This window comes from Oryza sativa, chromosome 3 (genome assembly GCF_034140825.1).
Source record: "Oryza sativa Japonica Group chromosome 3, ASM3414082v1".
NCBI classification, from domain to species: Eukaryota; Viridiplantae; Streptophyta; class Magnoliopsida; order Poales; family Poaceae; genus Oryza; species Oryza sativa.
In genome coordinates this window covers 36,051,577-36,065,840 of record NC_089037.1, presented here as the reverse complement: position 1 = coordinate 36,065,840, position 14,264 = coordinate 36,051,577, and the positions used below count along the sequence as shown (strand labels likewise).

Sequence of the window (14,264 nt, the reverse complement as noted above, 5' to 3'; positions counted from 1 at the left end):
CAACTTTCCTATAGAAAATTTTTGCAAAAAAATACCGTTTAGTAATTTGGGAAGCGTGCGCGCGGAAAATAAGGTGTTTTCTCACCCTATCTCACACAAACGAACGCATTGGAAACTTCAAACTTATCTGGTATTAGGCAGAGGAATTTAAATTTAATCGATTTATCTTCCACAGATAAATCAGAATTCTTTCATTTTGTTATGGGCTCAGAGGATAGTTAGGGATTTCAACCATAATATACCTATTTAAAGGCGATTTTCGCAGTAACATTTTTACTAACAAGTTTTTACTGGGCTACTATACAACTGTCACTTTTTTGGTCATATCTCCAACATTTTGAATCACCATCAACATCTCTGTAATAGTGGTTCTTATTGTTGGATACTCTCTGTCTGCTTAATGTCATTTTCTCTAGGAAGGCGACCACACACCAATTCTGACATAAGCCTCGTTCAACGATTTATTACATCTCGGTATGCAACGCACAGTTCATTTAGTATTAATTGGAAAATAATAATTAAGTCTTCAATTTCACAATTAAAGTATTGAGTGTTGCATAATTAAGTTTTTAGATAATGAAAATGTATTACATCCTCAGTCTCTACCATCAAGCTCACAACTATGCTGCATAATTAATTGTAATCATCTTCTATACTAATACCAATATTTTCCTTCCATACAATTGCAAGTTTGCAACCCACAAATATATGTGAGGCCACGTCATCGAGAAACTCGACTAATGTTTCTATTTATTCTTGTCTATCATACTCTAGTTATTTACTCAAACTGTTGGATTTTGCTTTATACAATTTTCTGCATGCTTCATACAATTTCCCCCCATCAACTTATGAGGTGTCATCTAGTTTTGCTTGTATAGCTAACCCCACACTCAACACACAGACCTCTCTAAATTAGAAGATTCGTCAGAGAAATGGTTTGTGGTTATACAATACTGAACAAGAACAGCAAACCAAAAGGAACAAGAACAGCAGATCATAAGGAAGAGCGAAGAGGTACAAAAGCAGATCATACAGTAGCTATGTATTAGCACTCACTAAAAAAATATCCACTCGCACTTTTCTATACAGCTGCTTATCAAAAAGCAATTTGACGACAACAGTTTTAAACAAACATCACAATACCAACTGGAACCCTGATTAACGATTTCCATCAACATCACAACGCCACCAAAGCCACAACCAAACGATAATTATCATGTCTACTACTAATCGGGTTGGGAATTGGAATTTGCATCTATCTGCCATAGAAGGAACCCGATTCCGTGAGCACCACACCAAGCCACCAAACCTTTTGTTTTTGCTAGTGGAATTCCCCTTTGCACCCTCCCATTTCGCCTATAAATAGCCCCCCTCCGCTAAGCCTGTGAATGAAATCTCTTCTACAACTACTACCACCACCTCACCTGCCTTCGTCTACCTCTAGCTCTCTGTGAGTTGCCATTAGGATTTTTTTTCTTCTGTCTCGCCATGAAGCCTCCTCACTTTACCGGGGAAGGTTCAGGTTCTTGGGCTCACGAGGTCAAACAGGCCCTCCGTGACAAGCTCCGGCGGGCCTATGGCACCGCCGGCGCGGCGAGGCCGGCCGCCTCCGCCGTCAGCCGCGGCCCGAGCCACGGCGGCGACGACTGCCGGGGCTCGGCCGCGGAGGACCCCATAAGGAGAGTCATGTTCTTGGCTCCCTGGGGTCACACATAAAAAAGAAAAGGTAGATCTGAACTAAAGAAACATGCATGGGCATGCTGCATGGCCATGTCTTGATTGGTCAGATCTGCAAGAAACTGAACCGAAAACGGGGGGAAATTGAGTAAGTCTTGTAAAATTATGAATGATGGGAGTATGAGGCCATGAACATGAACTCATGCATGAAGGACTAACTAGGTAGTGATGATGGGTGGGTGTAATCTAAAAGGAAAACAAGGAGGTATGTAGTTCGTGTTTTTCTTGGCAAGATGAGATATTGAGATGTTCATGTGGTGCTGGAGCTTAAAACCTTTTAGCCATGAACATGAACTCAAGAAAGTATGGACTAGTAGAGTCTTGTGCAAAGTTATGAGAAAACCTACTCCATGTCCCACTTTGTTGCCTGTTGTTCTTGTTCAGATTACCTATGCAGAAAAACTCTGATGATACTATGTGGTTGGTGAGCTTTCTAACTATGAAATTATTATCTTTCTGTTTTGTCCTTTGATCTGGGAAGCTGATGGCTGTTGGAACCCTCAGCCATGAATACTCATCATGAGAACATGTTCTTTTCATGTTCATGTTTTCATGCAAATAAGATGGGAACTTGGGTTAGTGACAGGCTGTTTATCACAAGTTCTGCTTTTCATTCAGTGGAAGACCGAATCTTGCGTCTAAAAAACTATATCTGCTATATTCAGTATTACACGTAACAGACGGTCCTTGTGAATACTTTCTCAACCAAATTATCCATTTTTCGTTTTCATTTCTTGTGATCTGGGATGGCTGTTACATGTCAGGAAGCATGTATCCTGCTCTGAAGGACATTCTGATATGCTAATTGTGCAAATGTTTCTTTTATGTGTCGTTTCTTTTGATATGGAAGCAATAATTTCGCTTATGCAAGTCCAGAAACACAGGAATTCATATTTTCGAACATAATTTGCAACCCTAATAAAATCTGATGATATCATATATGTTTGTTATAAGCCCCCACTTCAAAGAAAGAAAAGAGAGAGAAGGCAAGACTTTGAATTCGATTCTCCTTTTGTATAAACTAATCACTTGAGAATCCTATTCTAAAAGACAAGAAATGAAAGAAAACCCCTCCCACTTGCAAAGGATAAACCAACACCGAGTGGGCCAATCCTCTTGCTCTCTTTCCCCAGCACCTTATCTTATCTTCGGATATCCACAAAGAAATTGTCATTGATATTACCAAACAAAAAAAGGGCACAACCGATGTGATAGGCTTTGATTTCAGTGTGTAGATCAGGACAACATATATATTGTCTAACACAAGGCAACAACTAACAGAAACTATAATTTCTCAGGTGTCATGCTTATCAGATGTCCAGCACAAAGGGCATAAGCATAGTAGTTCAAAAAGTTTACCAACCATTGACATAGCACAATATGATGGCCCTTGTTTTACCCAACATCTAGATTTCTTGTATTTGTCGAACTTTAGTTGCTTCATCGAAAGGGGCAACACAGAGAAAAAAAAAGATGGTAAGATGGTAATAACTTACAATGGTATTATGGTTTAACAGCTGCTACTGATCACAAGTTTCTCCAAAACAAGAGTAGATCTTCTTCTGCTCTTAAAGTTGTCCACCAACTGCACATCGGAGGGAGGGAAGCAAACATCAAATGGCAGCACAGCTACACTTGTCTTGATTCTTGACTGAAAGTGATGGTTCAACTTATATCCCTAGCTGAGTAGTAGGAGCCTGAACTCTGAAGCTTCCGAGCACTTCCCAACGCACCTATGGAATCACAAGTTAAGGGTGAAAATGATGTATAAGAACTTGGGCACAATATCATTTTCTAGATGTATCAGCAAAATTCACATAACAAAGCTTCACTCACTACTTCTAATAAGTATTTGGGTAAAACACAGTTCACCATCACAATTTCCATTAAGTAACCAACAATAAGTTCCCAGCTTCTTTACCGACAGACTAATGATCGTTGCACATCTGACAAGTTTTACTAGCCCATATAGCAACTTATCAGCTAAAACACTGATTTTCACTTAAGTGACTTTTATCTACTAAAATTATAAAAGACTTAAAAAGATTGGGCACTATGATGGTTTACCTTGGAATGGAGGACTCCAAGAAAGGACAGAACCTTTACATGACCTTCCAAGAGAAATTCAGTTTTGAAATATAAATAACCTGAGCAGAAGAAAGTAGATTCATATAGCTGTTTGAATTTTGTCTAATGGGTTGTCATACAACACTAATTTATAACTGGACCTTAAAACACTTGGGAATTAGATTTATAACCTGACCTTAAAACACTTGGGAATTAGAGTTTGTTAATTTAGTTGAAATGTAGCCATCAACTGAAGTTTGTTCCTTTTTTAGTCATTTGACCCCGTAACCCTCATTCTCTCAAAGCCATTTAGCCCAATTGGCCAATACAAATTGAATTTAGCCCATCACATTTTTATGCACATAATCCCTATTTCCAACCAGTCTGGAAAAAATGGTCCAATATATATACAGTATATTATATGAGCTCCTAAATTCTTCTCAAAATGATTTAAATATGGAAGGCTGGAAGGAACCAAGGATAATTATACAATACAAAGGATAACAGATAGACAGTCCCTTTGTTGTTAAAAAAGAAAGAACATGTAGAAAACAGTTCTACAATGAAAAGCCACAGTGTACATGAGTAATGAATAGGAGGAAATCTAGTCAGCAACAATAGTACTCTAACAAAAAAACATAGCCCTCCTATGTTGTTTTTTTACTTATACATGTGCAAAATAAACAAGAACACAAGGCGAACATGAGTTGACAGTAGAGCTGGAGGAATTTTAACGGAAGTTTGAAATAACAAGCAGAAACACAACAGAATTGGCAAGAAAAGCATAAAATGGTCAAGAAATTCTAAATTGTTGTACTAACCAGTGCTATTAATAATTACGATCAATAAAAGGATGCATCCTGTTCCATAAATACATTGTCATTGAACAGACACCTAATAGGGCAATCTTCAACTGCTCTGATGTATTAGCCTTTATGCTGACCCGTCCAGTTAATTTGTTGGTCAAATCAACATGAACAGCCACGTTTGAAGCTCTTCCCATAGAGAACTGGGAATCCAACTTTGCAGCCATGCTCCATTCTTTATGCCATCTAACCAGGGATGCTCCCAAAATTGCAAGGTCTTGACCCATCAGATAGTCTTTCTCTCGCAGAGTTGCCTCCATATTCACTCCATATGCAGTATCACCTCTAATGGACACAGCACCAGTGTTTGCTAACAATGTTAATCTATCACCTACTGATAGCTTGTCTTCAAACTTCGCTCCGGTCACCATAGTATCTCCCAAGAAAGTCATGGACAAACCTCCGGTAGTTGTGTTTTTCTTGGAGTTCTTGAATTTGCTCTCCCCTCTAAGAGTGTAAGCAAGCTGGTCCATTATGGTTTGGATGTCGAAGCCTGCAAGGCTTGAAACATTTTCCCTATGCTTAGCTGATATTGAGGACACCAAATGAATGGTGGATTCTCTCTTGTCCTTGTTAACTTGGACCCACAGAGAAGCTGGAAACGCATTGGCAGCATCAAGGCTATATTGAAGGCTCACACCATCAAACCCACAATCATGATCCCATCCATCAGGGTTGGTAATAGCACGCACCAGAAAGTTTGGCTTAGGGTCAAGGCACCGATAACGGTATGCTGGATCATCAGAGTCAAACGAAGATGGCAAGGCCCAATCTGGCATGACAGATCTTTCTGTCTCATATTCATCATCAGGATTATCATTGTCCCCAAGTACATCATGGTTATTTCCCTCTATCTTCATTTCCTTTAGTCTTCGGAGCTGTTCCTTCAACTGTTTCTTCTCAAGAAGCTTGGTTCGGTAGTCATACTCATCAAAGTACAATTTCTGTTGCTCCTTGGAGAGTTTCGCAACCTGTGATTTACTTAATGGCTTAAAGGGTGGAAGTTGATCGTAGTCATCTTCTTCATCCTCATTTATCAACTCATCAGGATCAATATCTCCAACATCTTGGTCAGCAGCACACCTTGGGTGCTCTCTAGATTGCAACAATGATGACAAGAAGTGAGGAAGTGGAGGCATCCGAAAACGCAGGCTAAAGAGGTTTGCGGGAGAAGCAACCCGGGCTGACAGGCTGTTAGTCTCAACTGTCTTCACTGAGTAGCACAGGAGGAGGAGCAGGCGCCTCCAAATAAGGCCATTAGGAAGCACCTTTTCACCCTCTGTGTTCCTCCGACAGAGGTGATGATTCTCCACAAGAGCTGATGTGTTCTCAAACCGAGGATCATTAGTTGCCTGCCGGATACTTTGCTGAATTGCATGAGTCCGCTGAGTGACAAACATCTCATAATTCAACGGGATGCCACTAGGCCCTTCAGGTGGAGCTGCTGCTGAGTGGGTGAGAGTAATAATGGTTTTGGACCATATTGACGAGCCTAGCACACTGGTAATACATTGCAGTAAGGATAAGTTGTTTGCATCCTGACGCTGGGTATCAATCCGATCAACATATAAAACAACATCAGGAGGGCATCTCTTGATATACTTCTTAACTGAGTTAAGCACTTTCCTGTTTGATTTTTCATCCATGTGAGTAGTCCCAAGTCCCGGGGTGTCGACAACACGAAACTTAACACCACCAACAACCCCAGAAATCTCCTTCACTGCAGTTGTTGCAGGAAGAAAAGCACTCGTTTTGGATTTGTCCTCCCCAAATATGGAGTTTATTGTTGCACTCTTCCCCACACCTGTCTTCCCAAGGACCAATACATTGCATGAGAATTCCAAGTCCTCTGTTCCCTCTGCTTCAAGTTGCAAAGCCTTCTTCCAGGCACTCTCAAGCTCAGAGGAATGATTTGCCACCTTTATGCGCCTGAATCCTTCAACAAGACTAAGCCGATACAACACTTGTATAGCTATATGATGTTCAGTGTCATACCCCAGTCTATGAATAAGACGCAAATACTTGATTCGTGCCACGTCCACCTTTCTGTACAACTTCCTCTCCTCTTCAGTCATCTCATTATCAGGGTTAGGAGCCACTTCCAACACAGGGCTAGAAGCCACATTTTTCCTAGGAACACTGACCGTAGTAGGAGGGACTTGCAGGGGCACAGATGATTCAATTGGGAAAACCTTGGCCATGCCTTGTCCAGGTGTGGCAGCTCTTAGAAGCTCAGCTAAAGCTGCATAGTCGAAAAACTCTATTTCCTTTCCGTTCACCTCACCCTCTTCCTCCTCCACATCATCATCATGAAACTCATCATCTGAATCACCCAGACCAAAGCGCCTGCCCTTGGAAGCAGGTACATTGTGCTCTGATTCATTTACAGGAATTTCAACAGCATTGTTGTTTCCAAAGGTTGGCATTGACACATAACCATCAGAAGCTTCATAACCACCATCAGTTTCCTCAGCGTCATCATTATGACCGTCATCGGTGACAAAATGCAAGTCGTCAACATTGGCAGGAACCTCTAAAAGCTCAGATGCGCCATCTCCTGTGGCAACATATCCAGTACTGGAATCAACAAAATTCGTTGCATCCTCATGATTGTCCGCGCCATCTTTTGCACCAGAATCATCATTGCGAAGCTCGAGATCAGTATCTTGTTTCTCTAGAGCACTCACCACTGGAGGCAATTCAGCAATCCCATTGTCAGACTTTCCACCCTCCATCTCCAATTCATCCTCAACATGCATACCACCACCGTCGGAGCCCCCAGATTCGCCTACCAAAGGCTCAGGCACGACACCATTGACAACCTCAGCATCAACAGACTCGCCTACCAAAGGCTCAGGCTCTATACCATTGACAACCTCAGCATCAACAGGCTCGTCATTGACAACCTCAGCACCAGAATCCTGATCCCCCTGCTTATCAACATTCAGCGGAGAACCATCTGAAGCACTCACCAAATCACCTATTGTGGTGACGTCAGTGTCATCGAACACGCCGACGACGCTCCCTGAGCTCTGGAAGCTCCCCTCCAACGAGCTCTCGACGCCTGTATTCTTGGCACCCGCAGTGACACCATTAGCATCCTCAAACCCGACCCTGGAGCCAGCGTCGAACACGTCGGCGAAGTTCCTGGCGCCCACGAAGCCCTCCTCTTTCAGAGAACCCTCCGCCGCGCCGAAGTACCCACTCTCGGTCGGAGAGGAGACACTCACCACCGGCTCGCCGCCGGAGATCGGGCTCGAGTCTTCGCTCGGCGGCGGCACCCTGGCGATGCGGAAGAAGCCGTTCGACAACTCATCCAGCACCTCCCCCGCCGCCTCGTCGTCCCCGTAGTCCGTGGATTCGTCGAACACCTCATCCTCGCCGCCGCCGTTGTCGTCCTCGGTGGACGAGAGCTGCGCCGCGACGCGCGGTGCCCCGAGGACCGAGGCGCGCGGGACGAGCGGCGAGGGCGAGCGGGACGGCGACGTGGCGGCGGAGGAGGAGCGCGAGGAGGAGACGGTGGCGGCGTCGTCGTCGTCGTCGTCCAGCGCGGAGAGCCGCGCGCGGATGGGGAGCAGCGCCATGGCGGCGCCCAGCTCGTCGGCGGCGGTGGCGGCGGCGGCGGCAACCTGGTCGTAGTAAAATTCGGATTCGAGAATCGAATCGAAAGGCGCCGCCTCTTTTATTAGTAAAGAAAATAATTCTTATCTCTTTTTTTTTTCTTTTTTTCTTTTTTTTTGCGGGAGTTGGTGCGGACTGCGGGTTGGGGGGATTCAGCCAGCGAGGGGCGAGGAGGAAGGCGGAAGAGGACACGTGACGGCGATGGATGGATGGATGGAAGGGAAACGAGCGGTGGTGATCGAGTTAGGGTTTGGATGCTTCCCGGCCTGAGGTTTGTCGTTTGGGCTTGGGAGTTTTGGATTCTTTCGATTTTTATTATACGGTTTTTTATTGGGTTTATCTGTTCCGTTTATTGTTGAGGATTGTGGTCATGGGATTTTATGAAAATTGGGGTGTGTTCAAGCTCTTATCTGTTTTCGTTTTTATGGTCGATATAGAATTTCATCTCTTGGTTGAGAAGAAGCGGATGGTTGTAAGAACTGTGTGGTAGGCAAAAACACATCTAGTAGCATGTATGTAATGGTGCTAGTTGCTTGAAAAAAAATGTAGTAGTAATTATATGAGAACTCACATATTGCATATTCCATTGTTGAAAAAGAAACACTTATCATCTAGCAATATTCTAGTCCTCACAATTAAATACTACGGTGTTTTATGATGGTATTGGTAGCATATCATCTTTTATTAGTAGTAGAATTAAGCTAGATTATTCGTATTTTCTAATCTAGTGGATCACATATATTTATACAACCACCTTATATATTTAGGTATATACTCCCTCCATCCCATTTTAAGTGCAGCCATGGTTTCCCACACCCAACTTTGATCGTCCGTCTTATTTAAAAAAAAATTAAAAATATAAGTCACGAGTAAAGTACTATTCATATTTTATCATCTTATAATAACAAAAATACTAATTATAAAAAAATTTCAAATAAGATAGACGATCAAATTTAGACGCGAAAACTCATGGTTTATAATGAGACGGAGGGACTAGTGTCATAGTGTCGGTGACCAATGAAGTATGAACCAAAGATCCCCGTAGCAAATGGCTCGCGCCAACAAGAAGCCACATGTCCCTTCCACCAACCTTTTTTTTTTTTTTTGCTAGGGTTGTTTGCTTTGCGACCATTTATTGTGAATGATCGGAGAAATTTGTTGTTCTCGGACATCTCGAGGACAACTCTTCATGAAAGCGGAACCATTCTGCTTCCTTGGGCCTTGGTGCCGCTTAAGGATCCCTTCATTTTAAGATAGATGTGATGGTTATCTACTTGACGGCACACAACATGAAAGGTAGTACTAGTAGCACGACAACTCCTGCCACTGCCATTGATCACATCCACTGATCCACCGTGTAGGCTCTGACACGGGCGTAGGAAACCAAGGGCGCACGGTTGACTACCGCACGCCAGCTGGGACCCACACTTTTTACTGCATTTTCACCAAGCAATGGCAAGGGGGCTAAGAGCATGGATAATAGAGAAGCCCGCAGTCGACTAATCACTGATGTAATGTAACGTTCCGCCTCTCCCAGACCGGGTCCGCTTACATCTGATAGCTTTCATAGGTTATAGACTGTCCTCACAGATCAACACATGTCTTTTCTGCACACTTTGTCCTCACTCGTGTGCACCTGAGAAGAATTTTCCGGTCGGTCACCCATCCTAAATTGCTCCAGGCCAAGCACGCTTAACCCTAGAGTTCTTTAGAGATTGGCAGGCCCCTGGAGTTCTTTGGAGATTAGCTTCCGAAAAAGAAGTTGGAATTTCCCGGTCGGTCACCCATCCTAAATTGCTCCAGGCCAAGACTTCCGGAAAAGAAGTTGCAACTTGTTGATATGAGTATTCTATTAATCCTATTAAGCCCTAGGCCAGAATGTTACACCCTCACCCCCTTAAGAGAGATCGACGCCCCCGTTGATCAACCCCAGGCCAGGAACGTCCTTCTTGGCCACGTCCATGTGTCCAGACCAACACATGTCTTTTCTGTACACTTTGTCCTCACTCGTGTGCACCCGGGAAGAATTTCCCGGTCGGTCACACATCCCAAATTGCTCCAGGCCAAGCACGCTTAACCCTGGAGTTCTTTGGAGATTGGCTTCCGAAAAAAAAGTTACAACTTGTTGATATGAGTATTCTATTAATCCTATTAAGCCCTAGGCCAGGATGTTACACCTCTCTTGTCACGCCCCGAACTAGTCCCGACCGGAACTAGCCCGTGACGCTCCAAATTAACCTGTTAATCGATACCAGTCCCAGGAAACAGTGCTGGTATCACAGGAAGACAGAATATCACAGCAACAGAGGTCTCTTTATTATAGAGTAGGAGTACAGTCATGTTGGGCTACGGACAGATCCCGAGCTCACAACTGCATTAAAAAGGGGAACGGAAGCCAAGACTTGGACCAAACATCACAGGCGCGACTTGGGAACTAGGCCGAAATCCTAAAACTCATCGTAGCCGGCTTGCTCCTGGAAGAACTCCTCGTCAGCGGGATCCGCTTCATCTTCTTCAGCAATTGGGGGGGATTATTTATATAGAGCAAGGGTGAGTACGGGAGTACTCAGCAAGCCATGGGAAATAAGTGTTTAATGTAGGCTTCAAAGAAAGGCTGTTGTTTTTGCAATTGATTTTATTTAAACTCTTTTCTGAAACAACTAAGTGAGTGCTTCTCAAACGACACGGATGAGACAGTGCGTCTCATCCGGTCGGAGTATGTGCAATGTATCAGTCTTTTGAATCGATCAAGGTTGGCACCCGGCCAACAGCTTTCAAACGGCCACCCGGGCCTGGCTGATCCCATCAGCCGCAGATTTTCCAAACATCAAACCCATTCCACAACAGCAAATTTCACAAAGCAGTAGTCAAACAAAACTACGCTAGGAATCACCTCATATCCGCCCATGACCGTGGGCACGGCTGTTCGAACAGTTTAATAACCTCTGCAGAGGGGGTACACTTTACCCACACGACATTACTAACCCGGATCATCCAGCCCGTGCAGAACGGCCACGACTAGAGACCTTAAGGCTTTAATGACAAGGCATTTCGAAAGCCGACACAGGTTCACCATATACCAACGAGAGGGGTCCCAGACCAACACCAGATTAGGTTCCAGACCATACTGTGCCAGGAAGCCCAGGGGTCCTCCCCGACACCACCCCGGCGAATCCACATGTCTCTTAGCATCATGGCTCCCCCGATAAGCTAGTTACTCAGCCAGGGGTGTCCCATTCCACCCATGTGGTCGTACTTGTCTTATGTTCGGATGAAATTTCAAGGAAACGGTCCTTAAGTGCAAGAGCGGGAAACCGTACACCCGGTACGTTCCCCGGTCCGCGATTTTGGAAATTCATTTAGGTTCGCAAGCACCGACCCAGGTGTCGGGTTTTCCAAGTCTTTTGTAAAACCCAAGTTTTACCCAAGATGTTTCTCAGATTTTAAGTTTGAAGGCGACCGTCGATACTCGTACAGAGTGCACGATTACCGAGGCGCAACTAGGTGGTTACAAGGGAACATGATATAACAATTACAATGGAAGGGTCAAATGCAACAAGTTAGGTAGGTCCGTCAATCTGCCTTGCAAACGGGACAAGCAGATTAAGTGTAATCCTATCAATGCATAATATTTTTTAAGCAACATAATTAAGTTCAAATATAGGCTCAAGATGTTCAAAGGTGGCTTGCCTCACTCGAGATCTTGAGCTTGATCCTCGAAATCCTCGCACTGCGGGTCTTCGGGCTCCGAAACTACACGCGAAACGGGACAACTCAGCAAACGGCGAAAATAAAGCCCTATTATTGACCTCTAAGCGTGCCATTAGATAGATCTCGAGATTTGAGGAATTTTGGAAGTTGAACGGAGTCAAACGGACTTACGATTGGGAAGATATTGAATTTCTAAGATTATTGGATTTTTGGTCTAAAGGAAAAGGATTTATTTAAATCCTTTTTGAAAAAGAAAAGAAAAGAAAAGAAGGAGGGAGGGAAATTAGACTTCCCTCGGGCGGCTAGGGCGCGGCCCGAGAGAATGGGGCGGCTCGTCCAAGCTTAATGGGCCGGCCGGCCCAAGAAGGCGGCCCAAGACGCGCGCGCGGGCGGGGAGGGGAGAGAGAGAGCCGGTGGGCCGGGTCCATCCCGCGTGATCCTGGGTGGGACCCGCTTGTCGGCGACTTGGCTCACCGTGAGCGAGGTGCACGCGGGGCGTGCTAGGGTTTGGGGAGGGAGGCGCAGCGCATGCGCGCGGTTCGTGGAGGACGCGGTGCGGCGGGCCCACGCGCAGCCTCACGGCTCACGGTGGACCGCGCGCGCGAGAGGGCGGAGGGAAGCAGCGGACCGGGGTCTGCTTGACCCGGTCGCGGCCGAGGTGGCGCCTACGTGGCTACCACGCGGGCCGGCGGGAGGTAGACGACGACGCCGGCCGGAACGGACGGCGGACGACGGCGGCGAGCGGCGGAGCGAACCATGGTGATACAGGCGAAGGCGAGCACACCGGGATGTTGCACAGGACGAGGGGAGACGAGCCAATGGCTCGGATTCGCCGGGGGATGCTCGACGGCGGCGGATTGCAGCGGCGGCGGCAACCGACGGCGGGAGAAGGGGGAAACGGCGATGAGGTCACGAGGGGCCGATTCCCAGCGGTGAGAGCATCTACGCGGCTACGGGAATCCGTTACTAGCGTCGGATTGGGAGGAGCTATGCCGAGCGAGGCCGGCGACGAGCGGGCGCTACGGAGCACGGGCGGCGACAGCGGCGAGCACACAGCGAGCGGCGGCAACGGTCGGGGCGGCACCAGCTAGCTACGGGAAGGCTACACATGCTACTACCGAAAACTAAGGGGAGGAGATGGATCGAGGAGGGAGAACGGGGGAATGCACTACCGAGATGAGGCGGGGCGCTGTGACAAGAGGCCGACGGCACGGGAGTGATCTCTCCGGCCTCGGGCCGGGGAAGAGGAAGGAGAGGGTGCGTCCGGAGTCCCCTTCCGCGTCCTAACGCGCACCGGCTCCTCCGGCACACGCGATGGCGGCGGCCGGCGAGAGAGACAGCAATGGCGCGGGCGAGAAACGGGGAAGATTGGGAGGGGAAAGAGGAAGGGAAGCGCTTGGGTTTATAGGGCGGCGATGTCGGTTTGGAAACCGACCTTGGGCGGTCAAGGGAGCGAGCTGGCGCTCGGCGCTCGCGGCCAAAATGGCGACAGGAGGGGGGGAAGGATGACGCCGGCGGGAGGAAAAAGAGAAAAAAGGGGGGGAGAGAAAGGGGGCTTGCCTCCTTGCCGCTTTGGGGAAAAGGGGGAGGGAGAGAGGGCGACGCGGCAGAGGGGGGAGGTCTGCATCCGTCCCTTGGAGGCACGCGCGGGGAGAGGCGGGGCCGAGTCGATGACGATGGCGATGACGGCGGGGCGGTTTGGAGTGGAGCGGCGACACGGGCGGCAGACGCGGGGCAGGCGCGGCAGGCGCTGACGGCGGCGGCGACTGGCCGGTCGGCCACCACGGCGCGCGCGCGCGCGGGCGGCGCGGCGATTTGGGCGGCATCGGCGGGAAGCGGCTGCGAGAGCGGGAGGGAGGGCTCGGCGCGGCTTACGACAGAGCGGGGAGAGAGAGAGAGAGCCGGGGAGGGAGGGGGAGATGGGCCGAGAGGGATTCGGCCCATCGAACCCGAGGGAGGCGAAATAGACTTTGCGGAGGGATTTGATTTGGGAAGGATTTGGATTCGGGATTGAACTTGACGATAGATCGGGGATTTGAGATCTGAGATGGCACGGACACTAGACAACAAGCAAAGAAACGGATTTCACAAATAGGGTTTTTAAGAGATAGTTTTCCCGCTAGGCGCCACGACGGAACGGGCGCTACATGTAATAGCCAACCTAAATAAAGGCAGACGCTATACGTATTAGTAAATAAATCTTTTATATTTGTTGTGGACCCGGGGTCTACTCTTTCTCCCCTCGCTGAATGTGGGCTTAGG

The 14,264-nt window shown here is 47.0% G+C and overlaps 2 protein-coding genes across 3 annotated transcripts; one reads left to right on the top strand and one right to left on the bottom strand.

Moving 5' to 3' along the window:
- The first annotated feature begins 1,390 nt into the window (after positions 1-1,390).
- LOC112938279 (uncharacterized) lies at positions 1,391-2,105 on the top strand. Its single transcript, XM_026024064.2, has one exon. It carries the CDS (start codon positions 1,489-1,491, stop codon positions 1,714-1,716), a length of 228 nt encoding a protein of 75 aa, XP_025879849.1. The 5' UTR covers positions 1,391-1,488; the 3' UTR covers positions 1,717-2,105.
- An 854-nt stretch (positions 2,106-2,959) lies between these two features.
- On the bottom strand, positions 2,960-8,323 carry LOC4334695 (translocase of chloroplast 101, chloroplastic). 2 transcript variants are annotated; one of them, XR_001544575.3, is made up of 3 exons: positions 4,626-8,323; positions 3,805-3,884; positions 2,960-3,470 (listed from the first exon to the last, which is right to left on the bottom strand). XR_001544575.3 is itself a non-coding variant. In XM_015775417.3 (2 exons), exon 1 carries the CDS (start codon positions 8,252-8,254, stop codon positions 4,634-4,636), a length of 3,621 nt encoding a protein of 1,206 aa, XP_015630903.1. In that variant the 5' UTR covers positions 8,255-8,323; the 3' UTR covers positions 2,960-3,470; positions 4,626-4,633. The 2 variants fall into 2 exon arrangements, 1 of the variants encoding a protein (XP_015630903.1); XM_015775417.3 differs by lacking the exon at positions 3,805-3,884.
- Positions 8,324-14,264: the final 5,941 nt, after the last annotated feature.